This window comes from Phalacrocorax aristotelis, chromosome 11, assembly GCF_949628215.1.
Source record: "Phalacrocorax aristotelis chromosome 11, bGulAri2.1, whole genome shotgun sequence".
Classification (NCBI taxonomy): domain Eukaryota; kingdom Metazoa; phylum Chordata; class Aves; order Suliformes; family Phalacrocoracidae; genus Phalacrocorax; species Phalacrocorax aristotelis.
In genome coordinates, this window is record NC_134286.1 from 2,364,421 (window position 1) to 2,390,997 (window position 26,577).

At 51.7% G+C, this 26,577-nt stretch overlaps 2 protein-coding genes across 3 annotated transcripts; both read left to right on the top strand.

Moving 5' to 3' along the window:
• LOC142063179 (putative P2Y purinoceptor 10) lies at positions 1-6,653 on the top strand. 2 transcript variants are annotated; one of them, XM_075106604.1, is made up of 3 exons: positions 526-617; positions 1,071-1,211; positions 4,386-6,653. In XM_075106604.1, the coding sequence occupies exon 3, from the start codon at positions 4,434-4,436 to the stop codon at positions 5,544-5,546; it is 1,113 nt and encodes a 370-aa protein (XP_074962705.1). In that variant the 5' UTR covers positions 526-617; positions 1,071-1,211; positions 4,386-4,433; the 3' UTR covers positions 5,547-6,653. The 2 variants fall into 2 exon arrangements, with proteins under 2 accessions (XP_074962704.1, XP_074962705.1); XM_075106603.1 differs by lacking the exon at positions 1,071-1,211 and having other exon boundaries at positions 1-617.
• A 12,705-nt stretch (positions 6,654-19,358) lies between these two features.
• On the top strand, positions 19,359-26,160 carry GPR174 (G protein-coupled receptor 174). Its single transcript, XM_075106598.1, has one exon. The coding sequence runs from the start codon at positions 19,780-19,782 to the stop codon at positions 20,770-20,772; it is 993 nt and encodes a 330-aa protein (XP_074962699.1). The 5' UTR covers positions 19,359-19,779; the 3' UTR covers positions 20,773-26,160.
• The last annotated feature ends 417 nt before the right edge of the window (positions 26,161-26,577 follow it).

The following is a 26,577-nucleotide window of genomic DNA, read 5'->3' on the forward strand; positions in this document are numbered from 1 at the left end:
AAAGTCTCCACCTTAAAACATCATATGATCTCAGAAATAAAGTCCAAACCCTTCGCTTTAGCCTATAGCCTTGATGGTCTGAGGCTAACCAAACTTCCAAGAAAACGAAGGAAAATATTACCTTCCAGTAACTTACACTGGCAGTTTTCCTTTAGTGAGCACTTATCAGAAGATTTTTGCTTCTCTATTTGATAGTTTTTAGCAAGCAAACGCCAAGTGACTGTGGATAAAAGCGGAAGCAGCTCGACCGAAGGACACCGTCACCTAACGCAACTTCTGTGCAAAAAAGAAGGGAAGAAATCTGCGCCCGGGGTCTCTATCACGCAGCAGCTGGATCAATCATCATCGCCTTCCCAGTTGTTTTAACTTCGTTAGCCATACACATTTTGTGCGGCAAGAGAAACAAAATACAAGATTTCCTGCTCTGGGAAAACAGAGCTGTACTGGGCTGCAGACGCCGGTGGGAGTCCAGAGCTCCGGAAACATGTGGAAGTTTAACGAGCAGCCGCTGGGGCTGGGATTGCTGCGAAAACCGGTAGGAAATAAAAGCAGAAAGCTCGCTCCTCCTGCTCTCTAGCATGGATGTCACCCCCCCGAAGGATGGGAGTCACAGGAAGGTGAGTTTGATTTCTGCTGTGCGCTTTCTCCAGTAGATTGGAGCTATCGTAGTTCTGAGCAGTGTTATAACTTTTTAAAATTATTCAAGGGATTTTATTAGGCAGAAGCTGGTCCAACATCCTCAGCATCTTCTGACCGTGGCCATGTATTTCCACCTCACTCGGCTCCGAGGGGTGGGCAGGGGGAGCTTGGTGTGTCTGAGCCGGCTGCTGTGGGCGGTGGTACGTGGGGAAAGCCTGTTTTACCCAAAATACTGCATTTTTTTTGTTACTGATGGAAGCTGCCATAACAGACCAGCTCTAGTTATGTGTTTCCTATTACTGCCTGGATTAAACAAACAAAATTATTCCTTAAAACAAGTGCCAGAAAGCCTCCACTACTTCAGATCAGGAGCTTATTTCAAGCCAAAAGGGGATTTTTACTTTTTTTTCCTGAACTGCTTTTCCCTCCAGCATCCCCAGCTTGAACAGGGTCGAAGGGAAGCAGCTCTGCCTCGGACCCCTGGCTGCACCCCGGCTCCAGGGCTCCCCCCGGCCCCGCCTGGGGTGCAGCTTTAGCCCAGTTTGTCCAACCAACCCATGGAAAAGATGAGGGTGAGTCTGCCAGTGAATCTGGGAGTAGTAAATGCATTACCACAGCAATGCAGGGCTGGGTGGGGCGCAGTGATTCAGAGTAGCCAGGCGATTGCCAGGGACACCCACACACGCCTCCAGAAACAGATATTAACACACTCAGAAAAAGAAACATGCATGTTTTAATAGCTGCCTTAACCTCCTAATTAACTGCAAAGTTACTGGATGTTTAATGAACTGCAGCGGTCTTACCCCTCTGGCAGCGATACCGGGGTCCCCTCTGCAATTTCCAGCGTGCAGCTGGAAAAAACTCAGCTTTGTCACTTAAAAAAAGTCCGTCCCCCCCAGCTCCTGCCCGTGTGTAATTCCACGTGCAGATGAAATAGGAAAACAATCAAGGAATGGCAGGGGATATTTCATACAAGCTTTATAAAGTCGCTGAACAAACCCCCTGCCAAAGCCCAGGGGAGCATCTGTGCCCCAACACCAGCGTCAATGGCAAAACACGGGGGGAGTGGAGGGGTTTGGGGCAAGGCACAGGCAGGAGGGAGGGCGAACACTGAACAATACTAAATAAGTCAATCCACCCTTTCAGGAAGCGTTGCAGTGAACGAACACCGGTCTGAACCCAGACCAGATGTGCCTTAGAATCACAGAGTCATTACGGTTGGAAAAGACCTTTAAGGTCATCAAGTCCAGCCCCCAACCAGCACCCCCAGGCCTCCTAAACCACGTCCCCAGGTGCCACATCTACATGTTTTCTGAACCCCCCCAGGGACGGTGACTCCCCCACCTCTCTGGGCAGCCTGTGCCAGGGCCTGACCGCTCTGGCAGGGAAGACATTGTCCCTAATCTCCAACCTAAACCTCCCCTGGCGCAGCTTGAGGCCGTTCCCTCTCATTCCTCTGCTTTCTTGAGGGTGCCCTGAGAGGCACCGTCACCTAAAATCTGAGAGTGTCGGGTACCAGGAGTGACACCCAGCCCTCCTGCTGAGAACAGGCACTCCCGGGCTCCCAGGGAAAGCCAATAATGAAGAAAACAGGCAAGGAGGCTCCCCATGGTCACATCTGCAGGGACAAGGTTTGGGATTTGGGCTGAGATGGCAGGGAGGAGACACTGGGACAGGGACTCTATAATCTTTTTCACAAGCCCGGACCAGCCAGTGCCACCTGTGTCGCTGGAAGGCTGTGACAAGAGCCAGGAACGGCTGCATTCCCCTCGCTCCCCAGCAGTTTTGCCTCCCCGTTTTCTGCAGGGATGTGAAGACAAGGTGTCACACCACCATTTTTCCAGCATTAAACAGAATTGGTGCAAAGGGCACTGGCCAAGAGCAGGGCCAGCACCGAGCACGAGCCCCTCATGGGTTTTCAGGCAGGTGAGGAGCATGCAGGGATGCTGCAGGGACCAAAGGGCTTTCTTTTCCACTGTCCCCCTGTGTCAGATATATCCGCTCCCCTGCCCACTGCCCCGTCCCAGCAGAGAAATCAGAAACCTCAGACTTGGAGCTGCTGGGTCAAGCAAAGTGCATTAGCCCCGCAGCCCGCCCGCAGCCAGGGTTTCACTTCAGCCTTGCTTTTTTTGCAGCCAAACCCTGGAGAAATCAGCAAACGGGAGAAAGCAGTTTGCAAGGGCTCAGTTCAGGAAGCAGGGCGTAAGCAGCGCACATGCACAGAAATGTGGGTAAATGCACCGACATGTCTCGCATCAGAGGTGCAGGTGGCGAGCAGCCAGCCGAGAGGCTGTGGCTATATTTTATATATATAATCTGTGTGTATATATGTATATATAAATACACAACCTTCATCCTGAAACTGAAAACACAGCAACCCCTCTGAAGGGCTGCCTGGGTGAGGAGGAGCGGGGTAGAGGAGCCTTCACCCTGCGCCTCGAAGCGACGCCCAGCTCGGCGCAGAAGCCCGGTCCCTGCTGCTGGCCATCAGCTTTCAGAAGTCCATGCCTGTGGCAAACACCAGGCTCAGGGCTGTGGGAAACAGCACCACTGGCTGCTTCTTAATTAAATACCACTGTCGAGGGGCTCGGTGGCAATGGCAAGCAGTGCTCAGGGCTCTGCCAGATCAGGCTCTGGTCTCCTGGAAGGGAAGGGCAAGCTGCCCGACACCTTGCAGGCAGCTACAGGCTCCATTTCCAAGGGGAAAAATTGCACTGTTTTGTTGCAGACGGTGCTACAGGCCCTTGGTTTGTAACCTGCTGCTGCCAAATCACCTCTTCCCAAGAGCAGACAGTTTCCCCACAGGCTGTGCTCACAAATGACGAAATCCATCACCTCTCTGGAGAGTGGCACGAGCACCTCTGAACTCCCCGTGACCCCCTAATACCCTCAGCGCTGGCTGGATGAGGCGAAATGGGTAAATGGATGAAAAGAATTTCTGCTCTAACTAAAAGACAGATGTATTTCTCTTCCTTCACATCCTGAACTGTTGCTGCAGAATAATTTCTGTTGCTACAACACGATGCCTGCACAATGTGCCATGAGTGCCGGAATTGAGTTAGCAGGACCTGCAGAGCAACTGGCATGTGTTCGGCCAGCTATTAGCTTATAAATCCAGCCTTAAATCTGGAGCCAGGGCTCTGACAGATCTGTCCACGCCTCTCCCACTGGCCTCTGCTCCGCTCAGCTGCCTGCCAGCACCATCGTTTGCTGATGCTAATTATTGCCCTTGCTGCTGATTCACATCAGACCATGGCATGCATCCAAAAAGACAGCATCTAGATCCATTTAAAGTCCCTATTCATTTACAGTCCCACCAAAATTGCTTGTAGATATATCAGAGCTCACCAGTTTGACAGGAGTTTGACAGAAAACTATATGCAATAAAGGTGGTCTTGAAAAACCCCGGGAGCTGAAGCAGCTCTCTGGCATTAGCAATGAAGAGGTTAATGCTACAGAGCTCAATTGCAATGTCCCTGTAATTGTGGCGTTGCCCGAGCAGGTGGCAGGGGACATAATCTTCCAGAGCATGTCTGAAAGGAGCTGCATGGAAGATGCTCGGGACCGCTGCCTGTAAGCAGGGTCTGGCTCTGCACCCTTCCCAACACGCACCGCCCCCATCTTGCACATGCACCTGCGCTCTGTACCCACGCCTACACATTCTTCTGTACCGAAGCACATTTACTCCACGTGGGGAAATACTGGGAAGTTTTTGGCTTTACAGCATCTGGTTTTACTCCCTACAGAAACCCTCCACCCACCTCAATCGCCTCAAGTGAAGAGACTCAGCCAAGATGGAGAGCAACGTGTCCTCCGGGAACTGTACTGACCCCCAGATATCCTTCCAGTCCACCCTGTACGCAACCACCTACACCATCATATTCATCCCCGGCCTCCTGGCAAACGGTGCTGCCCTGTGGGTCTTGTGCCGCTTCATCAGCAAGAACAAACCCGTCATTTTCATGATCAACCTGGCCGTGGCCGACCTGGCTCACGTCCTCTCGCTGCCCTTACGGATGTATTACTACATAAACCACACTTGGCCGTTTGGAAGCTTTCTCTGCCAGCTGTGCTTCTACCTGAAGTATCTCAACATGTACGCCAGCATTTGCTTCCTCACCTGCATCAGCGTCCAGCGGTACCTCTTCCTCCGCCATCCCTTCAAAGCCAAGGACTGGAAGCGGCGGTACGACATAGCCATCAGCGCTGCCATCTGGCTCGTCGTCGGCGCGGCATGCTTTCCTCTGCTAGTAGTGAGGAACCCAGCCCTCTCCAACAGCACAAACAGGTGCTTCTCAGACCTGGGGGTGAAACAGATGAGCCCAGGAGCCTCCATCGCGCTGGTGACGGTGGCGGAGCTGTTTGGGTTTGTCCTCCCCTTGGGCATCGTTGCCGGCTGCACTTGGAAGATGTGGCAGTCCCTGCGGGAGTGCCCAACGCAGCTGCAAAACACCAGCGAGAAGCAGAAGGCTTTGCGCATGGTCTTGATGTGCGCGGCCGTCTTCTTCATCTGCTTCACCCCCTACCACATCAACTTCCCTTTCTTCATGATGGTGATAGAGAACATCATCCAGGACTGCACCATTCACAGGAGCATGCTCCGCTTCCACCCCATCTCCCTCTGCCTGGCGAGCCTCAACTGCTGCCTGGATCCGGTCCTCTACTACTTCATGACCTCCGAGTTCCAGGACCAGCTGCTGCGCCACAGCTGCGCCACCCTGCGAGCTTGGTTCATGTGCAGCGGGAGCAGCCACTCCATCGCCGAAACTGACCATGACATTCGTACGAAGAGGAGAAATCTTCCGCGCTTTAAGTTTTGGTCTCTTCCCAAGTTCTTTGGCCAAATAAACAGCATGGAAATCCCTGCCACGCCGCCCGACGAGCTTCTGCTGGAGTCCATCTCTTGAAGTGTAAGCCATTTGTCTCCACGTAGGTGCTTCTCATAGCTTGAGTGAAGATTGCTTTAGGTCTCCAAACATACCTTGAATTACCCGTGTGTGCAACAGATGCCAGAACGTGGCACAGAAGGATATTTTGATGGAAAAAAAAAGTTTGCTGGTTGTGTTGTCACTGTTGGGGACTCTTTGCCTTATGACATTCTCTGTTACATTATTGTTAAAATACCCGAAGAAGCCGTCGCCGATGCCAGTATTTCTCTCGTGCTGAACTGCAGCTGGTTTTGGGTCCCTCTCGCTTCTGTTGTCTCAGCGCTTCTACGTATTTGTCATTTTTTAAAATCCTTCTAAATCCCGAGTTGTAAGCGGGTGGCTCCGCCTCAGTGCAGCTCAGAGAGGTAGCACCAGGGGAGTTTCAGTCCCAACCACAGCTATCCGCAGCCCGTGATGACTTACAGCATCCACGGCGCTCGCGTGAGGCTCTAGATCAGGACAGTTAATTATCTCCTTGTAAACTGAACCTCTTTCCATTGAAAAAAAAAAAAAAAAAAGTCAGTCATCTGCATGTAATCTAGCCTAATCTGGACCACAAGACTGTAATACTCTTTGCTTGATACAAGTGGGTAAAGTTAACCTATATCCACATCAGCGTTAAAGGGAGTTTTCAAACTGGGGTCAGCTCACGCCATTGAAAAAGGCACCCAGAGCTGAGGAAGGGAGCCCGCCTGGCCCCCAGGAGCTACGGGATGCTCAGCTGATTACGGGGGGATGCATACTTGGAAGACAGACTGTGACTGGATATGCCACGAGCAAAGAGGAGGAAGGACAAAGGATGGCTCCCAGGGCACGCCTGCCCGCAGGGACCCAAGGCAAGCCTCACAAGGAAGGACTACTAGCTGGCATTGCCATCTCGTGTCACTGTTAGGAGTTTTGTGCTATTTGTTCTTTTGCTAAAGCCTGTGGTTGTAAATTAAGGTGTTCCCCGAGCCTCTCGGTTTTGCTTTAAAAAACAGAAAATGTCCCAGCCTTTGCCTGGATACCGAGAAAAGGTTACAGAACTGACACAAGTGCATCCCTTAAGGCTTCAAACCTGGGAGGAAATAAAGTTACCTGAACATATATTTTAACATCGTGGGTATTATTTTAAGTGCTTGGAAATAGTCTCATTATGCACCATGTCTGCTCTCAAAGCACCAGAGCAATCTGCAGATGGGGGGAACCCAGTCTGGGGCTCGGAGAGGCCCCATGGCCTCTGCAGCCCCCCGCACAGCGGCCAGCATGGCCGCTGCAAGTTTTCCTCCTTGCGAGCTAAGGCATCGACAACTGCAATGCCAAAAAACCCTCAGGGAATTATATAAGTAAACATAGGCAGCGAGGGTTTGATAGAAAACAGCTTTGCCAATGATTGGATGCACATTTCCAACCCATGCAGCGTTTCTGGGAAGTGTGGAGCAGTCAGTGGTTTACCCTTGCATTGCCAAGGTTGGTCTTAGAAAGATGAGGGGAGATCCAGACGACCCAGAGGAATTTGCTTTTGTACTTAGTGTGCCAGAGATGGGCAGAAAACACTGAGGTGGGTGGAAAACACGCCCTGCAGCTCTGTCCTAAATCCCCTCCTCTCACCAAAAAACCCCCCAAACCCAATGAAAACCCAAAACCAAACCAAACCAAAAACCAAAAGGACACACGCCCCTTGTTTGCTTGGGGTGGAGGGAAGAGTTTTCTCAGAGCGGGAAAAAGCTGCTTCAGGTGGCACAAGCCCAGCAGCATGCACAGGCAAAACACGAAACCCAAGCAAAACCCGGCCGATGCCGTGGCTGGCAAGACCCAGCTCCGGGCCGCCACCAAAGACAGGACACGTCACACCACCAGCACCTTAACTGGGCGCACGCTTTTAGCCTGTGAGTGTCTTTTGGGAACGGTACAACCAAGTAGCTGTGCTGGGCATCCAGGCAGCCCTCAATAACCACAGGTAGGTATTTATAAAGTCCTGCTGACTGACCACAAAGCCTGTATTGTGGCTCTGACCTTACCGGCAGCTCCAGGTTTCCCAGTAACACCAGTTACCGGTGGGACTTTGCCAGTTTGTTTTCAGATTGCACAGCTTTTCTGCTATTTCTGCAATGCAGCTTCCCCCATCCAAAAAGAGACCAGGAAAAAGAAAGCAAAACAAAAACTCTCACTGATCTGTCACTCAGCAGCCACCCTTACTCAGGCTGCCCGTCGGGCACTGGAAATACAGCAGAAAAATCCCTTTCTGGGTTATATGCACGGGATAGCAAGGATTTTGCTGGGTTTTACCCAAACCAAACCCCAAGGCAATCTTTTTCCAGTGCAGACTGGTGCTTTCTGCCCTTCGGAGGCCACGAGATACCTGCCAGCCCTCCTGTTTTATCACAGCCCACTGAGACCCACTACCACAAAGCCCCAGGCTGGGCACTGGGACCCAAACTGCAGGGATTTGGGGTCAGCAGGAGCTGGATGCTGCTGCCTGGATGCTGCAGTGAGGGCAGGACAGAGACAGGGATGCTGCTGGCCCCCAATGCAGAGATGCAGGAGCAGTGGGTTCCACCAGTGGTAGTTCAGATACCTCGTGGGGCAGCAGGTCAGCATGGGCTTGGCGATCTCTGGCTCTCAGTGCTCCTAAGATTTAGGTTAAAAGCTGCCACACTGAGGATTTTCTTTGCTGAGGCCAAGGCGTGAGCTTACATCTTACAAAGCAAAACCTCAAGGCTGAAGAGAAGGAAGAGCAAGGGGCTGGGAGCTGACGTGTGGGGGAAGAAGACAGGGTGAATTAAGAGCTTTTCAGGATTTCTTTCTCAAAGCCATTACCTGTGGGCTTTAAACATTTTATTCACGTGGCAAAATCAGCCAGAAATAACCCCATTGTTGCGCTTTGGCCTCATTAATTTCCAGGTCGTGTATTACAGACCCTGGCCATGCTCTCATCAGCGGGTACAGTGGCAACAGCACCAAGAGCACGACCCCTACCCTGGGCACGACCCCTACCCAGGGCGCTCTCTCCCCACGTACCATCCTCAGCCTTTCCGGCAGAAGAATACGTGGCACGATGCTCCGGCCTCAGCCAGCCCGAGAGCTCAGACCGATAAGCCACGGGTGATAACTTCGTACCCAGCTAGGGCAGGAGGGCTTCCGAAACACCTCGCGGGAAGGGCGAGAGGCTGCAGCGGCAGGAGAGCCACAAAGCGGGCAGCTCGGCCGGACCTCTGACGACAACTGCATATCCTGAGCTTCTCACATGCAATTAATTATTCTCCGTCACTTAATCCCTTACAACTGGCTTTGACTAGAACCGCTTAGTTGCTTTTATATGTGTGTCCATCCACATATACCCCTGCACACATAATACACTTACATACACCTAAAATTTTGCAGTACTTGGGAATATCCAAGGTGACGTCTCTTGCACACATCGCTTTCTAGGGCGCCGCAGGGAAGGAGGGAAGGTTGCTTTTCTCTTTGCTAAAAATACTTTTTTCCTCCCTCCATGACCACATGCTTCCAGTCCAGCCCCAAAGTGACTGCCTCTGGAAAACCACTCAGCCTCAGCAGAGCTCGCACCACCTACCCGGTAGCGAGACTCAGACTGATGATTTCTGGCACAGGGCTGACAGCCACCGCTGCTGGCCACGAGCTGCTCCTCCATCCACCCACCCCACACCGAAGAGAGGGGAAAGCTCTGCGCCTGGCAAAGGAACACACACGACAACTGCAATTCTGAGCACACCCTGAACGCACAGAAAGCTGATTTTGCTGCTTTAAACCAGGGAGCGGTTTTCCAGACAGTCATGATTTCATCAGACCCGAGTCCAATTTTTTTTCATTCGCAGGCTCAGCCAGCAACACCCCGCGAAGCCCAAGTCGCTGGCGTTCAACGGGACAGCACTGTTTTAGAGACCCAGGGCTGTCCGTCGGTCCCTCGTGCGCTGCAGGGTCCTGTCTGTGACACAAGGGAAAGGGTTTTGGGAGCCCTGCGTCAATGCCATGGCCATGTCCAGTACTGTAAGGGTTAGTTCTCCCCTGAGAAACAGTCAAAGCCTCAACCTTGCAGCAGTCAGCAAGTCCTTTCCAGCAGAAACTGCCACGCCAGTTGCTCACTCCTGCTCCTCTTAACAGGGGATTTTTTTGGTTTTTAAAGAACATCTCCCTTCTGTAGGCAGATACAGCAGGCACTGAATCTGGGGAGGAAAATCCAGAGCTTTTTAGCCCTGGGCCAGTGAAAGCAGCACGGCTGCATCCCTGCCTCCACGCGAGCCCCGCTGATGCTGGAGCTGCGCACGAGAGCCCTGCGCCTGCTCCCCCTTTGCAAACATGCTCCTGCCTGGTACGAGCCCTGCCCTGGGCTCCTCCTGGGTCACCACCAAGCAAAACACCGCCAGCCACGCGGGGAGAAGATGGACATGCAGCCTATTCTCAGGAATTATTTCCATTAAAGATTGTCAGTGCAGACCAGAAAGACTTTAGCTGTTTCTGTCTGAGGATCTCCTGCAAGGTCATGAAGCACAAGCTTAGGACTGAAAATTTCCCATTTTTATAAGGTAAAAATGTAAGTATAAGATAAAATATAAGTAATAAGAGAAAAATGAAGCATTAGATAAAATTTTATCTTATAAAAATAATTGCTTTGGTGCCCCACTCCAAGTTCTCCTGATTTTTGGTGGCCTCATCTAGGGCAGGTTTGGGGAGGGTCCGGCCGGCGCTGCCACTGCACCCCACGCCAGGGGACGGCGCGACTCACAGACTGGCTTTTGGCTGCCAGTAAAGGTGAGCCAGGAAAGGCGCCCTCGGGTTCCCACCCACGCACCCCGAGAAGGGGCTGGGCCGGCGCTGCCGCACGCGACGGCTCCTGGAGTGACGGGAAACGGGATGGATGCTGGCGGCGGCGCACACCAGCTGCATGCGGAGCGTGGCACCAGCAAAACAGGATATGGTTATGCTCTGAAAGGTGTTTTTGAAACAAAAAGTCTATCCGTACAGTAAATACACTCGCTGCCCCAAGAGCAGGCTATGCTTTCTTATAAATAGGCTTGCTTCTGCAGAAATGAAAGTGTAAAAATGAGCATCTTCACACGTTTGATCAGGAAAGGAAAAGAAAAGAGATCAACTTCAGAGGCCAGGTGCTGTTCAGCCGGGCGGGGGTGCCGGGGGGGGGTGGTACTGCTGTTATTCTTGGGCCTGGCCCCAGCTCTGCTGCCCATTAGAGTGGTGTCCAAACTGCCCCCCGCGGCCCCATGGTCCCCTTTGGGGTGGCAGGCGGGTGCCAGGGTCATGCAGGGAAAGGCTTGCAGGACAGGAGCAGAGCCTGGGGACAGCCAAGTTTCACATCACATGATGGGGGGGGGGGGGGGGGGGGGAAGAAATAAAAGGTGTTTCTTTAAATCACTATGGTAAAAATACTTTGCAAAGCATGAAAGCAGAGGCAGCTGCCAGGAAGTGCTGGCAAGCACGGGGAAAGCTTTGCATCCCAGATCCCACTGCAATTACAGAAACACTCCAGGACTAATAGGAACCAAGCCAGCATCCTCCACCGAGGTCTCCACACATCTCCCAGGAGACTCAGCAACAGTGACAAGCCCTGTTTAAGCAATAAACCTCTGCTGCTTCTAGTCCAAAAGCATCAGCAGATTAATCCATCCCCACACCCAAGGGGACAACTCTGCGGCAAAGATCCCACAGTGCTGAAAGCTCTAGCTCCCACAGAACTTATTATTATTAATTAAGGCACATTAAGTAATCAGCAGGCTTCAAAAAATGGCTAGAAGCTTTAACTAATAGGCTTATTAGCTGCTGAAACAGGCAAGTGCCCGCGTGTTCCGGGAGCTGCAAGCTGCAAAGCCCCAGCGAGGAGCTGTGCCACCGCAGGGGTCACAAACCCGGCGCACTGGGAGGCTGGAAAGCCCGCGATGTGCCCAAGAGATTAATTCCCTATAAACCACAATAAAAAGAATTATATAGAGCTACAAAACCCTGCTATAAATCAGAACTGTGATATGAGTAGATGAATAATGCTTTAAAGGAGTAGGTGTCGCTAGGCCCCGGTACCTGCTGCGAGCAGGTGATGCTGCGGTGGGGACGCCGGGGCGGACGGCGCTGCCTGGCCCCCGGGCACCCGTATGGCCCTTCTGCAGAGCTGCGACCCCCTCCGCAAGCCCTGCTGCAAAGTCAGTCCTGTCCTCCTCCGCGGACACGCGAGAAAAACGAACAAATGCAAATTTAAAAGTTGCAAATATTTTTAGGTGGAATTGCTGCAGAAGTGATTTTTCAAAACAACCAGTTGACTCAAGGATCTTTGATCCCTCTGGATTTGAAATTTTTTTTTTTTTTTTTTTAAATATTTCTTGAGCCGGAGTCCCCAGCTGGGTAACTACAGAAGTGCTCCTTTTCAAAATCATAGAATCAGGGAGCGCACAATCAGCCGGCGCCGCGACCAGACTGCCCTCTGCCGATGGCCACCGCCCGCCGAGCGCCCAGCGGGTGCCGGGCCCCGCAGCCACGGCGATGGGCACCGCCGCTTTGGGGCACAAGAATTCATCTGGAAGAGAAGAGCCCTCGGCTCTGGCCCTGGTTTGCTCCGCACGAGCTGCAGAAATCCACTGAATGTTAAAAGAAACGACTGCGGAGAATCTGCTGCTTTTGGGGAAGCCCAAACCGGACCACGATCAGCCTCAGCGTGACTTTCTGAAGCCCCCCCCGCGCGAAGCACTGGGCGCAGGGACCTGCAGCCCAGGGGTGAAAACGTCCAGATGACAGCAAAGGAACCTTTCCCCGACAGCTGAGGAAAGGAGAGGAAAATAACTGATAAAGCGCCTTGTTAGCTGCGTGTCCTTAGAAGGGGGCTCTGCGAGCCCACGCGTGCTGGTGGGAGCCTGCGCTGCCTCGGCTGGGTGCTGCTGGGGCGTCGAGCCCCCGGGCCCCCCACCACCGGCGGAGGCTGCTGGGGCGGCAGCCGTCTCGCAGCGAGCAGTAACTGCCACGCTGCGGTGGCAGTTTCCACAACACCCCAAAACCAAAGCACCTCTACATACATATATATATAGATACATATATATATATATATATATAAATAACCACGAAAAAAAGAAAGAAAAAGGGCCAGGTCCAGCTCGGACCTGCGGGCAGGAGGAGCGGTGCAGAAAGCGCTGCCAGCCAGGGAGGGCCCCGCTCCCCTCCTGCGCGGGCGCAGGCTGCTGCTCCCGGCAGTTGCACTTTTGCTTTGCACGTCGCACGGGGTGGGGAACCCGCTGCTGGCACCCGCGGGGTCACACCGGAGCAGCCCGCCGAGACGGTAAAGGTAGGACTGATGTTCTTTTATTCCCAGTTATCTTTGATTCAGGCTAACGGGTTTAAATTGTACTTTTTTGGATTATTGCAACGTAGACTTGGTGCCTCTTCCAACTTGCACTGGAAGAGCTGAGAGGGGCTGGGGGCACCCCACCGAGGGGTGGGAGGGTGCAGCATTAACCACCAACCCCTGTGAATCTCCAAAAGTAAATGAGTGGAAGCGAGGAGATGCAGGCGAAGCCCAGGCACGGGGGAGCAGCCAATATCTCTGCTTATCAGAAGAGCTCCCGTAAGTGCTCGTGAGATGCTCTGTGTATCAGAGGGAGAGGAGGGGTACGGCTTAAGCCAAAATAGCCAGCCATGAAGTTCCAAACTGTGTTTTCTGTTACACGAGTATCAAGAAGCTGCATTTAAGAATAATGCCAACCGCAGCGATTCTTAGCCTTTGCAAAACCCACAGCTGCTTGTGAAGGGACTTGTCTCAGTGGCCTCTTTGAAGCCATACAGCCCCATCTCCACCAGCACGGGGATCACCGGTCCCGTTTACTCATTGCTCTGGGTCTCACTTGGGTTCATCTAGTGAGACGAACTTTGTCCGAGGGATTTTCTTAAATGGTTGCTCCTTGCAAGGGGCAGCATGCCGATTTTCCACCAGCAATTTTCCACTTAACTGTGAGAACCGGGGGAGGGAGGAGGCAGGGTTATCTGCGCTGCCACCTCTGCTCACAGCCCCACGGGCATGCAGCTGCGCATCTCGGGGGGGGCGTGCGCTGACGGTTTGGGTGGAAAACTCATGGCTTTGGTGCTCGTTACTATGCACATCTACCAGTGATATCAGGGTGTGCTAGGAAACAAGAAAGGGGGGGGGGGATTAGGCTAATACACAACACTGCTGGTCCGGGTTTATTTTCCTTTTTTAACAAAGATAAATATTAACAAGGGAGGACAAGAGCTTTTGCAAAGTATTAAAAGGCAAAAGCAGCGTATTTTACATGGCATTAAATGGGAGCGTTTATTTTTCCCCCTGCATATTCTTTGGAATTTACCCAGCCAAAATCCCCCTGGTGTTCCCAGCTGCCTGTCCGCCTGACTCACCGCCGACCAGCACGCAGCCAGCCCCCCCCACTGCCACCCAGTCCCTCTTCCCTGTGAGCTCCCCCAGGGCTCCAGCCCCACAGCTCCTTCCCAAAATTTCAGTGCCAGAGGCAGAATCTCCCTCGAGCAGATGTCGGCAGCTCTGCTGCTCCTCCCAGCACGACACGGGCTGGAAGGCAGGGAGCGGGGGCAAGGCATGCCACAGAAACACCCAGTTACCTTAACAATGAGAAAATGAGAAATTAATGGAAGAACAAATCAGACGAACCCTTTTTCTCCTGCTGTGCCAATGCCCCACAGTCCTAACCTGTAAAATCTTGGCCGTTTCCCTGCTCTTCCCCCAGAAGAAGAATTCACTGCTTTTAGTGACACATTTCAGGTAACCACAGACATGGGATGAGCTGAACAGGTACTTGCTCTGGTACTCTGCAGCTGAGTCAAAATTAAAAAGCCACTCTCACCCATATCGCTTTGCAAAGACAGCATTGGCAAATATACCCCGGCAACTCGGAGCATGTCTGGTGCAGAACAGATGCCGGGCGACCGGAGGAGGCCACGGGTACCCGGGCTGGGAGGCGCTGCTGACGGGACCCCGGAGGTGCCCAGGCCGGGGTGAGGCTGGGAAGGAACGCAGGGGGTCCGGGTTCCTGCTGCGTCAGGACAAGCACAGCAAAACACAGGAGGCCACGAGGATGCCTAACAAAAGCACCGGGGCCTCTGTGGGCAGATACTGCCAAAGAGGAGATAAAGAGAGAAATCTCCACTGTTAGCACATCGAGAGGCAACCTTGCTCCTATGGAGGAGGATACAAACCCCAAATATCTACCAGAAAACTGCTTTAAGGGAAAAAAGCCTTTATCCCCCCCAATGTTTTTTTAAAAGAACTACAAAGCAATCCTGCGCAATAATCAGTTTATATTTCTATCACAGAATCATTAAGGCTGGAGAAAGACCTCTATGATCATCAAGTCCAACCATCCAAATAAAATATCACTTCTATCTTCAGTTAATACCTATTAATTATTACTACAAGTAGTTATCTGTGCCAAAATAGGACAGCAGCACTTCAGGTGACACAGAAAACAAGTGGTTACTGGGAGAAGCCCGGCACAGGACCCCGCTGCCCTGCTCCGGTCCCCAGGCCAGCTCCCATGTCCCCATATCCCCAGCCAACCGCACAGGGAGGGACAGAGCCACCGCCTCTGCTTGTGCTGCTTCAGCGGGAAACTAAATGTCTATTTGGAGTTACCCCTGTGCACGTTCTTCTTTTATTTCAGGCCACGGAGGAAAAGAAAAAACAATAGAGGAGAGGTCCCAGCCGGCAGCAGAGCCAAGCACCCCCCAAAAGGGTAAGTCAGCAGATGACACCAGGGTGCCAGGCGCAGCCCCAGCTACTGCTCTGCCCATGTCACCTCTGCCAAAGGCATTACATGTTTTTACAGCATAAATACCAGCCTCGCACCAAACGCGGGGTGCCTGCACACCCACTGCTCACCTGGGCCAGCCGCAGTCCTTGCGAGGATGGCGCTCAGTGGCAGAATCCAGCCGGGCCGATCTCTTGCCCTCGTTCCGGGAGGCAGCAGGAGGTGTTGGGCAGCATCCCAGGTTCCCCAAGGACCTGAGCTCCAAGAAGGGACCAGGTATGTTGCAGGAGCAGCACCTACAAACAGCACCTGGCCATGGGCTGCTTTCCCTCAACCTGACTTAAGAGACTTTCCTCCACCAAGTTGGGTTTTAAGAGCTTTGTTTCCTGGGGTAAAACCCATCGGGTTTGCTAATGACGGCCCTAGGTTGACCCAGGCAATTATAACCATCCTCAGGTGGGGCAGAGCCCTGCTGCACCTGAGGCTTGTGGATATTGTGGCTGTAAGCAGCGGCTCCCGCATCCCCAGCTCCCACACTTGTTCCCATGGAGCATACGGATAGATGGCTGCACTTCAGCGTATAGGGAATACCTGACACAGTATGTGCCCAGCTTTAGCAAACCCTGGTTGTAAAGGCTGGCCACAAAGCTTACCTGGTCTTTCTGACTCATTTAGTACAAACAAGAAGTCTTCATCCAGTGCCCTGATGTGGCTGAGTGTGGGGTCTCCTTGGCAAAATGGGGGGGGAACTATTCAGGGGAAGAAGAAAGCCATGCCAGGGGAGACTTGCACCCACCACCACAGCGAGCCCCGCGCATCAAGGGGAAGCGAGTGCAGAGCATGTGAAACAATATTTCCTCTTTCTGGAACTTTTTTTAGCATCCTGCTGGTTTTTACGTAGCACATTTGGCTGAACTTTACAATGTTACTGCCCGGGATTTCCAAAGCAGGGTTTCTCACGTTGCCATGTTTTTACCCCGCCTCTGAGGGTGGCCATTCTTGCAGGCGGGGGGTGTTTCTGGGTGCCCTGGGCAAGCACCCTCACTGCTTCTTGGCTATAGCTGGGCTTTCTGGAACTCCTTGCGCTGCGGGTTTGCTGCCCCAGAGGGAGGCAGAAGGTGCTGCAAGCGCAGCCCTGCCCCAGGGCTGGGCTGGAGGGAGCAGAGGGTGGTGTTGCTGTGCAGCGGGGATGGGGAAATGCAGGCACTGGGGGGCAGCAGGAGAAATGCTGGTGTGCACGTGTGTGTGCACTGGGCTGTGAACAGCCAGATGGGCTGGGACTGCACCTTGTCCTTCCCTTTGCGTGTCTCATGGCCCAGCGACGGAGGTAGGGTGGATTTACCCACCTGGGAATGCAGCCAGAGGAAAAGGAGTGCGACTCAGCCTCCCTGACTGGGTGATGGGAGCCCTTGAGCAAGAGATGAGAAGAAAGACAAACTTTTTTTTTTTTAAAAAAAAAGAAAATAAAAAAAAATCACTGGAAGGAAGAGCTGGGTGATGCAGGCTTAGGGCTTTATCTGGCAAACGCGCCTGTAGATGCCTCCCTGCCAGGCATAGCCCTGCCCGAGCAGCATTCCCAGGAGCGGTGCCAGCTGGGCACGCGTGCATCTGCACTAGCAGGGCACCTGGATGGGCAGCGAGCGATGGCACTGCAAAATGAGCCAAGCTCCTCGCTGCTGGCGCTTCAGAGCAAACTTCAGGCAAGAAGTTGAGACATTCTGGGTGAAAAAAAGTGAAAATCAACCAAAGGCAAAGCTGTGCAGCTCCTCGCGAGCCACCCTTGCTCTGCAGGACAGGCTGCCCACGTCCTACGGGACGATGCTGGTACCTGGGAAGCCAAGAGGAGTAGAGGAGCTCTCCAGGAATGAGAGGATGCTCCCAGTCACTGGTGCCCTGGTCCCACTGCCTGGCCATAGCCCAGGGACCTGCAGCGCGGTGGTTTTGCTCGGACACCCCGGCAGGACCAGGGCCTGGATGGGAAGCCCGGACACTTCTGACGCGTGCTGAGGAGTTTGCTGTAACGGTAAAGACAGGCACGTCTTCACAGGGCCTCCGTAGTGCCATAGAAAACCGACATGAAAGAGAGCATCCCTCCCATCCTCTATAGGTACCAGTCCCCACTGAGCAGCTCTGGATGCTTTCGCAGCACAGCCTGCTCTACCTGTACCTTTTCAAGCCCAGCAAGGTGATTTTCCACCACTTGGGGAGGATGTACTGGTTTTGGCCAACTGGTTTGGCTCGATCCCAGTACAGAGAAGGGAGTAACCCACCCGAAGCAGGCGCTGCTGTCAGGAAGCCCCAAAGGGGTTAACCAGCTGCCAAGGGCGAGCTCTGAAGTCCCAGGGAACCCCAGGGCCTGGACAGGCACTTGCAAAAACCAGACACATCCACAACCACCCCCCGGTTACTCGTGTCAGCCAAGCTCCAGCAAGTGGAAACCGAAGCCCTCGGCCCAAGTTACCCACCAGTGACAGATAAAACCTAACAAGTAGGTGAGCACTAAGTAGTTTTCCTGCATGACAAAGACATTACTCACATTTCTAGAATTAGTCACGCACGTTTGTGCACCAGAATTTGGGCGGAGAATTAATAAAAGCATTAAAAAGTCTCTGAACAGAAGGCTAATTAACTCCACGGCTTATTTATTGTTGCTTCTGAGGTTTAACGGGATTATTTCACGAGCCATTTTGCTCTACTGGTTATGTTAGATGCTGGCTCCGTGGAAGAAAGGAAGACATCTCATGCTCATTGGGCTTGTATGTGGGAGAAATTACACAGACACAGAAAAGCTGCCCCCTCCCCAAACCGTTTCCTTTTGTAGAAGATCTTCTGTTTCCACGCGAAGCTACTTTAAAGTTTTGGTGCAATCACACTGGCAAGCGTGAACACCGTCTTCATTAATAGACATTCGCATTTTAATGCCTATACCTCAAAGCACAGGAAAAACCATCTGGGATTGCAGCAGGGTGTAATTTTGCCTTTATAAACATGCCTGTGGCATCTTGGTTGGTACCTACGAACTTCTCCTGCTTAGACCTGTAGTATAATTCTTCATGCTGAAGCAAAAGGCAAGCCTGAGAAATTGGCTAGAGATCTGAATTTCCTCTTTTGTAAATGTTAAAATAAAGTCCACCTACAGACTCCTTAGTGATGACATCTGGTATTTCCAACAGCCACAGCAGTCACGTGCGCAAGATGGGTAAAGGAAAGGCTTAGAAAAAGCAGTTGTGCGAAAGTCAAATTTCATATAATGCAGGTAGTTCTGCAGCAAAATGCGTTTAATAAGTGGGTCGGTTGTCCCTGCTTGCACCCAAGTATGTGTTATATTCTGTTTGTGAATGTAAGAGTTGACCCCGGTCTGGTGAAAGCCACCGACTTGGGAGCTCCACTCCACGCCGCAGCAGCAGCGGCTGCGCCAGTGGAAAATGTTCATTTCTCAGGCGCCTGTGTCAGGCCCATCTACACGAGGAGCAGATTTCATTGCGTCATCTCTCGGCTGTCTCTAGCTGCAGCGCGGGTGGGAAGTTTCTGAAGGGCTTTCCTGGGAAGATGAGGGGAGTGTTAAACTCACGAGTGCTGTGTGAGGCGAGAGGATCCCTCTGCTCGCGGTGGGGCAGCGAGGAGGGATGCAGGCACGGCGCTCACCGGAGCGCCTCTGTGCCGGCTGCACGCCCAGGCACGGGGAGGCCAATGCAGCTGGGGGCAAAGGGAGATTCGGATGGGAACGCTGGAGCTGGGAAAGATGCAGCTGCAGAAACCTGGCAGCAAGTTTAATACACCCTGCAATCGGGGGTGACTTCTGCTTGGAGGTACAGCACAGGAGGCTGATTTGTAGCAGCATATTAAACCAATTTTCTATTTGTTTCTCGCTGGTTTTGCACCTCCCTTCACTGGGCGAGGAGGCATGGCGCTTGTTAGGCGGGAGAAGAGGTGACCGCCGCGGATGCCACCAGCAACAGATGTCTGCTAGAGAGATGCTCCTACTGCTCTTGCAAGCTTTCCCCTACCTTTCGCTTTGTAAGACCCGCGTCTCCCCGCAGCATTATAACAGCACCTTTCTGCCTTTCAGCTGCAGGGCCACGGCGATTGTCAAGCTCCTGTGCTGAGAGAAGTGGCTGAAATGCCACCCAAAAGGTGACAGAAGTGCAGCTCCGGTGACAAACTGTCAACTGCTTCAGCACGCAAGGATGCGTTTCTCGGTGTGGATCCCCTCCCTGTCAATCCTGCAAGCGACTAGAATAAGGTTCGGTAACTTCTGACAAAAAGCATGTGCAAAGCACACGAGCAGGACTTCAATTAACTCCCTGACCCCGTAACGAAGCTCCTCCACAGATGGACACAATGATCTGCTAACTGAGGCCTCACACACGGATGCCAAGGACCCTTTTATTTAAGCACCAACAACCTGAGGGCAACCTGGCTGCAGGATGCAAGTGGGGACCATGTTATCATGCCGGGGCTGAGCACGGATCTGGAGCACAACCATGATGAACAGTTTGAATTGCTCTGAAACAGACCTCAAACCCTACTATGCGATTACATACACTTTCATCCTGATCCCTGGACTAATAGGCAACACATTAGCTTTGTGGGTCTTTTACGGGTACATGAAAGAGACTAAAAGGGCCGTAATATTTATGATCAATTTAGCCATTGCTGACTTGTCGCAGGTTTTGTCCTTGCCCCTGAGGATCTTCTACTACTTGACCGGGACGTGGGAATTTGGAGGAGCTCTCTGCTTGTTTTGCTTCTACCTGAAGTACGTCAATATGTACGCCAGTATCTACTTCTTGGTCTGCATCAGCGTAAGACGATACTTGTTTCTTATATACCCATTCAAATTCAACGACTGCAAACGCATCTGTGATGTGTATATCAGCATCGTCGGGTGGGTTGTCGTCTGTGTCGGCTGTTTGCCTTTCCCGCTTCTCAGGCTTCACCAGCAAAACACCACCACCACCACCACCACGTGTTTTGTGGATCTCCCCGTACAGCAAATTGAGCTTCCCGCCTCCATTGCAATGATGACTATAGCTGAATTGGCGGGGTTCATAACACCCCTGCTCATTATCCTATACTGCTCATGGAAGACTGTCTTATCACTAAAAGAAAAAAATTCTGCTTCACATGACCTCGGAGAGAAAAAAAAGGCTTTAAAGATGATTCTCACTTGTGCTCTGGTATTTCTGATTTGCTTTGCACCTTATCACATCAGCTTTCCATTAGATTTCTTTGTCAAAACCAAAACGATTAAGAACGGGTGCATCCAGAAGGTGATCTCGGTGTTTCACGTGGTAGCTTTGTGCCTTGCCAGCTTGAACTCCTGCGTGGACCCAGTCATCTACTACTTCACTACAGATGAGTTCAGGAGACGCCTTTCCAGGCAGGATTTGCAAGACAGCATTCAGCTCCACAACCTCAGTTACGTGAGGAAGCACTCCAGAGAGCCGCTCAGGGAGGACACCATGGACTACTAGCACCGGCCTTCCCCACACGGTTGCCAGGACTTCAAATGTTCACTATCTTTTGGGGTTTGGCCCAATTTTCTTTTTCCCCAGACACTGAGAGCAACAACTCAGACAAGCTTCTGCTGATTTCAGTGGAGAAATGCAAACAAAAAATCCCAAAACCCCAAACCTCACCGCAAATATGTTGATTTAATACTTTGGTTGCAAATTTTCTCTAAATATAAATAAATAACCCCGTGTAATATTTCTAAGCTGGGCAGTAGGAGGAGGACGCGGACCCATGGCAAGGGGCAATGCTGTGCCCCGTTGTCACCGGTGGGGCCATTACACGGCCGAGTCCCGGTCACGCACCCTGGCTTCAGCAAGAGGCGGCAAAGATTTGGGGGTCTTGCTACACAGGAAGAATGTCATCCTGAAAATTAGTAGGTGACACAGTTTATATATATTTCTGAAGCAAAAGACAATCCAGCAGTGACTAATTTTTGCAGAGTGCCAAGAGCCTGCCTCAAGCCATGTTGACCACGCAGCGAGGAGCATAAGGTGGCCCCAAAGGACTTGCCATCTAAATAGTTAACTGAGCTTCTGTTTTGGGGTGTAGCAAATGACATGCCCCCAAATCACAAAGTCATTGAAGCGTTCAGACACTATTTTTCTGCCACCAGTTCCCATTTGTGGATCACAAGCCATATGGTTTGAAGCCACGTCGCTGCCTTGGATAAGCTTTAACCGCAGGGCTGTGCTTTGGGGGTATTTATTCAGGCTAGATGTCCATCAAGCCTTTCAGGTCCTCTTTTCACCAAAGATGGGGCAAATTATTTCCCTTTCACTGATAACTGACCCTGCGCCATCACATCTACTCTTCGTTAACAGCAGCTTGATTAAAACGCAGTCAGAGGAACCAAACCTTCCTGAAGTTTACAGTAATGGGAACTCCCTATAAGCAGAGTCAAAGGTGCCCCACAACAGGCTACGCGAGATTTTTAAGAAAGGCTCAAACGTGGATGTGTTTTTAATAACAATTTCTTTAAAATGAAACAACAGAAACTTTGGGCTTGACTGGCATTTCATTTGCACCTTCCTGTAACATTTATTTTTCTGTGAACGTTTGAAAAGTTATGTTTTGAAATCTAAAAATACTGTGACGGTACTAGGTTTTATTTAATGCAAGTGTGTGTTTTATAGATTTAATTTATAAAAAATATATATATCTTGTAGAAAAATGATGTGAATCCCAGAGAGTGTTGGTACCACATAAGACTTTTTTTCTTCTTTTCAAAAACCGTGCTATATAATAAAACAAAACTCCACCGAGCCTGAGCCAGTGTGTCTGTATCTGAGTGTGTTGGCTGAGTAAGCACTGCTAATTCACGGAAACCACAAAGCACACTGTAATTTGTTCACAGCAATGAAGAAATATTTAATTTTTTTACTTCCTGTTGTGATTTAAAAAAAATCCTTTTTTAAAAAAAATTTTAAATGCAGTTCTGGGCCCACTCTCCCCTCGTAACCGCCTGCATCACCAACACGCACTTCCACGCACCGAAGCGTGGCAGTCCTTGGCTTGCCAATGCCTCTCAAGCAGCTGCAGAACATTTTAGATGCCCTTTTCAAAATTATTTTAACCTCCTCCTTGCGCTGGGAACAAAAGCAAAATGCTGGCTCGCAAAGGGACAAAACACACTGCTGCGAACTGCAGCAGCTCAGCTGCCCCCCACGAGAGGTCTACCGAGACAACGTGAATCCCTGCAGCTGAAGGCCAGCACCGGCCCAAGCCCATCACCGTCCCTTCTGTCCCCCGTCCCCAGGCACGTGGGAGGGGAGCAAGATGGCCCCGTACAACACCCCCAAGCTACTTTTAGCTTCTGAGGGGAAAGGATGTTACACAAAATGGTGTCAGAAGTTCAGAAATTGTTCAATGAGAAAAAACTCAATAAGCTTCAGTTTTCCCAGCTAGAAAATTCTGTGGGTGCCACGCGAGCCGTCTCCTCGGCTGCTATAGCAACGTGGTTTATTCATATTAGTATTAACGGTCTCTTTTTACAGGAAGTTGGGTGTAATAGTCACGGTAGCTCACATGAGCCGATTTCATGAGTGACCTGCCTGCCCTCCCCCTGCCACAGCCCCTCTGCCCCAGGCGGGGCTTGCCACGACCACGCTCTCCATCACAGAGGTCTCACAAGCTGATGTCACCACGGACACCTGGAGAATCAAGATATTGCTTAGATTAACTGAAGGTGTACTTTCGTGCCCTGTTGATGGCGCGGGATCCATACCAGCCCATGCTCGAGCCCCGGAGCGATCACACACCAGCAGAGGTGCTCTGCTGCATTTTTGCCATCTGAGAAAGCCTCGAGTGGGGATGGCACGTGGCACACCGGAGGTTTGGAGAAGACAAGTGATGCCCAGCCACTGCAGCAGCAGGGAGTGATTGCTGTTCAATCGCTTTTCTGCCCAGCTTCGAGCTCTGTGCTAGGCAAGATCCAGTTCTTCATGTGGACTTTGCTCAGCTCTGGCCGCAGCTCTCCCTTAGCCTGTTCAAAGCCAGCAGAAGCTGATATTCCCATGGAAATCTTTTCTCCGGAAAGCCTTTTGAGTAATAAATCTGGTCTGCAGCACTGGACTGGGAATCTGAATGAGAACATAACTGAGAGCAAAAATAAAAAAACAAACCCCAAAATACCCCCTTTATTCTGCAGGAAGTATTTCCTCTGGTTGCTCAAGAAGCACCTCTCCCCTGAGAGGGTTGTTATTGCCAAGAAGCAAAGCACTGAAGCGTCTGCCCAGGACCTCGCCAGGCGGACTTTGTGCTGAAGTGACGTGTGGCTTTTTGACACAGAGTTAGATTTAATTTGTGCTAGGCCAAAAGAAAAGGTATATTCTCTCTTTTTTTGCAGCAGCAGTTATGTTTCAGGAGGGTTATTCTGTATCTGGCAGGGCAAGAAGCCTCTTTCAAGGACTCTCCCTGAAACTGGAAGCCAGGGGCATGCTGAGGGCAGGCTGCATCGTCCCGATCCCAAAAAAAGCCATCTGTGGCAACAGCACAGACCCAGGAAAGGTCTCGGGGGATGCTTGGGGATCTTAAGCTGTTCAGATACAGCATCAAGACATGGGTTATTATTTTGGGGAAGTATTATTTATACCCAACAGAACGAGGCGAATGAGGATGACACAGTTCTGGGTGGAAGCGGAGCTATCGGCTGCACGCCACAGCCCTGTTTCCACTGACTCCCACACAGCCGCGCGCCTCCAAACCCACGCGCCGTGGAAAGTGCCAACGATTTCATCACACCTCAGGCACCGCTTCTCACAGCTTCCTTTGTGTCATTGTCATCAAGAGAAGAGACATGATGGGGTTTTTTTTGTCTTTTTGCACATTGAGACTTAAAACCGTACTTGCAAGTGAAGGCTGCTGCGGAAGTGGGAGAGCTGCGCCCGCCCCTCTTCATGTTCTCCTCTTTACACCTTCGCGAGATGGTTGGGTTGAGACAGGTCAGAGACCACTGAAGCAGCTCACTTACTACAGATGGTCCGCTTGGGGAGAGCGTTGAAACGCCAGGCCGTGGGCAGCAATCCTGCCCGGGCACAGCCATCCTCAGCCACTGGCTGGGGGGTTTCCCGCAGCTGCACTGAAAGCATCGCTCTCCAGAGCCATGAAAAGCTCTTTTCCAACCTGCTTGACCAACATCTGAACCCCCTCATCCCAGCAGCAATGAATTCCCTATTTTAGTTATGTGTACATGGCTTGGAAACGTACTGCTGTCACTTTGAGGCAGCCACCTGACAACACCTTTCGGTGTCCTTTCCTCTTGCACCACGAGAGACCAGTTCCCTTTTCAGCTCCTCTGCGCGCCTCGTGCCTCAGCAGAGATGAGGTCTCCCCCTCGCTCAGGACCCCCGGCCACCTCCTGGGTGGGAGAAGGGCCACGTGCTGACAGCCACAGCACAGGTCCTTCGTGGCCACAGCCTGTCACGTTTCCAACATCCTCTTCACCTCCTCTGCCATCACCAGCCGTTGCCCACAAGCTATCCACGTAACTCAAAATATCGCCTTTCTTCATGAAAAGAGCCAGTTTACATCTCCTCTTGCCTAAGCGGCGTTTCTTCCCCCTTACACGTCTTTTAACAGCACTAGACTTCATTTGCTATTTTCTTATCTGGTTACTCAACAACCTGAGGACTCCCCGTTTCTCCATAGCCGCTGTTACATTTTCCTGCTCTGGTTAAGGCTGCATCAGCAGCAAACTTTGACACTTTTTACTTCACTGTTTACTTCCTTTTTCATTTTGTTGTTACAGGCTAAAAATTAGTATCATCCCCAGTGTCACAAAAACAGCTCGCTGGCTGTGAAGGCACACAGACATCAAACGCGGTGCTGCTGGACACCGCTCCTCACACCTCAGTAACTAAAGAAAAAGCCACAGCGAGTGACCCAGATACAAGTCAGTGATATCCAGTATGGAAAAAAAAAAAAAACAACAAAAAAAGATAAAATCTTGTCAGAGGTGGTTTGATGAATACCCTGACAAAAAGAGAGCACATAAGCTGGAGCTGCCTGGACAGTGCCTGGCTCACGCTGCCAGTTAAGTCAGGGCAGAAGAGCTCCAGCATTTATCACAGAATCCCAGAATCCCAGGTTGGGAGGGACCTCAGGGATCATCTAGTCCAACCTTTCTAGGAAGAGCCCAGTCTAGACAAGATGGCCCAGCACCCTGTCCAGACGGCTCTTAAAGGTGTCCAACGTGGCCGAGTCAACCCCTTCCCTGGGGAGATTATTCCAGTGGTGACTGTCCTCACTGTGAAACACTTCCCTCTTGTGTCCAACCGGGATCTCCCCAAGAGCAACTTGTGTCCATCCCCCTTGTCCTCTCCATGGGACTCCGTGTAAAAAGGGAGTCTCCATCTTCTTTGTAGCTGCCCCTTAAGCACTGGTACACGGTGATGAGATCCCCTCTAAGCCTCCTTTTCTCAAGGCTGAACAAACCCAGCTCTCCCAGCCTGTCCTCTATGGCAGCTTCCCAGTCCTCTGATCATCTTGGTGGCCCTTCTCTGGGCCGCTTCCAGCCTGACCACATCCTTTTTGCACAGCGGGGACCAGAACTGTACACAGCACTCCAGGTGTGGCCTGACAAGCTCTGAGTAGAGCGGCATAATGACTTCTTTATCTCTGCTGGTGATGCCCTTTTTGATGCAACCCAGCACCCTGTTGGAATTCTTGGCCGCAGCAGCCACTGTTCGCTCGTGTTGAGCTTTCTGTCCACCAGGACCCCCAGGTCCCTTTCCACAGAGCTGCTCTCCTGCCAGGTGGATCCTAGTCTGTGCTGCACTCCCAGATTATGTTTTCCCAGGTGCAAGACCTTACACTTCTCCTTATTCAACTTCATAAGATTCTTGCTGGCCCACTCTTCCAGCCTATCCAGCTCTCCCTGCAAAGCAGCTCTCCCTTCTGGAGTGCCTACTTCTCTGCTCAACTTGGTGTCATCAGCAAACTTCATCAGGCTACACTTGATGCCATTATCCAGATCACTTATGAAGATGTTGAATAACACTGGGCCCAATATCGATCCCTGGGGGACCCCACTAGTGACAGGTTGCCTGTTTGAGAAAGAGCTATTTACCACCACCCTTTGGGTGCGGCCTGTCAGCCAGTTCCCCACCCGCTGCACAGACGCCTTGTCTAGGCCATAACACATCAATTTCTCCAGGAGGAGGCTGTGGGGGACTGTACCAAAGGCCTTGGAGAAGTCCAGGTAGACAATGTCCACCGCCCGCCCCATGTCAACCAGGCAAGTCACTTTGTCATAGAAGGCCACCAGG

What these genes read in the sequence shown, in the direction of transcription:
- GPR174 (XM_075106598.1), top strand. Translation starts at nt 19,780, where the DNA reads ATGATGAACAGTTTGAATTGCTCTGAAACAGACCTCAAACCCTACTAT.
- LOC142063179 (XM_075106603.1), top strand. Translation starts at nt 4,434, where the DNA reads ATGGAGAGCAACGTGTCCTCCGGGAACTGTACTGACCCCCAGATATCC.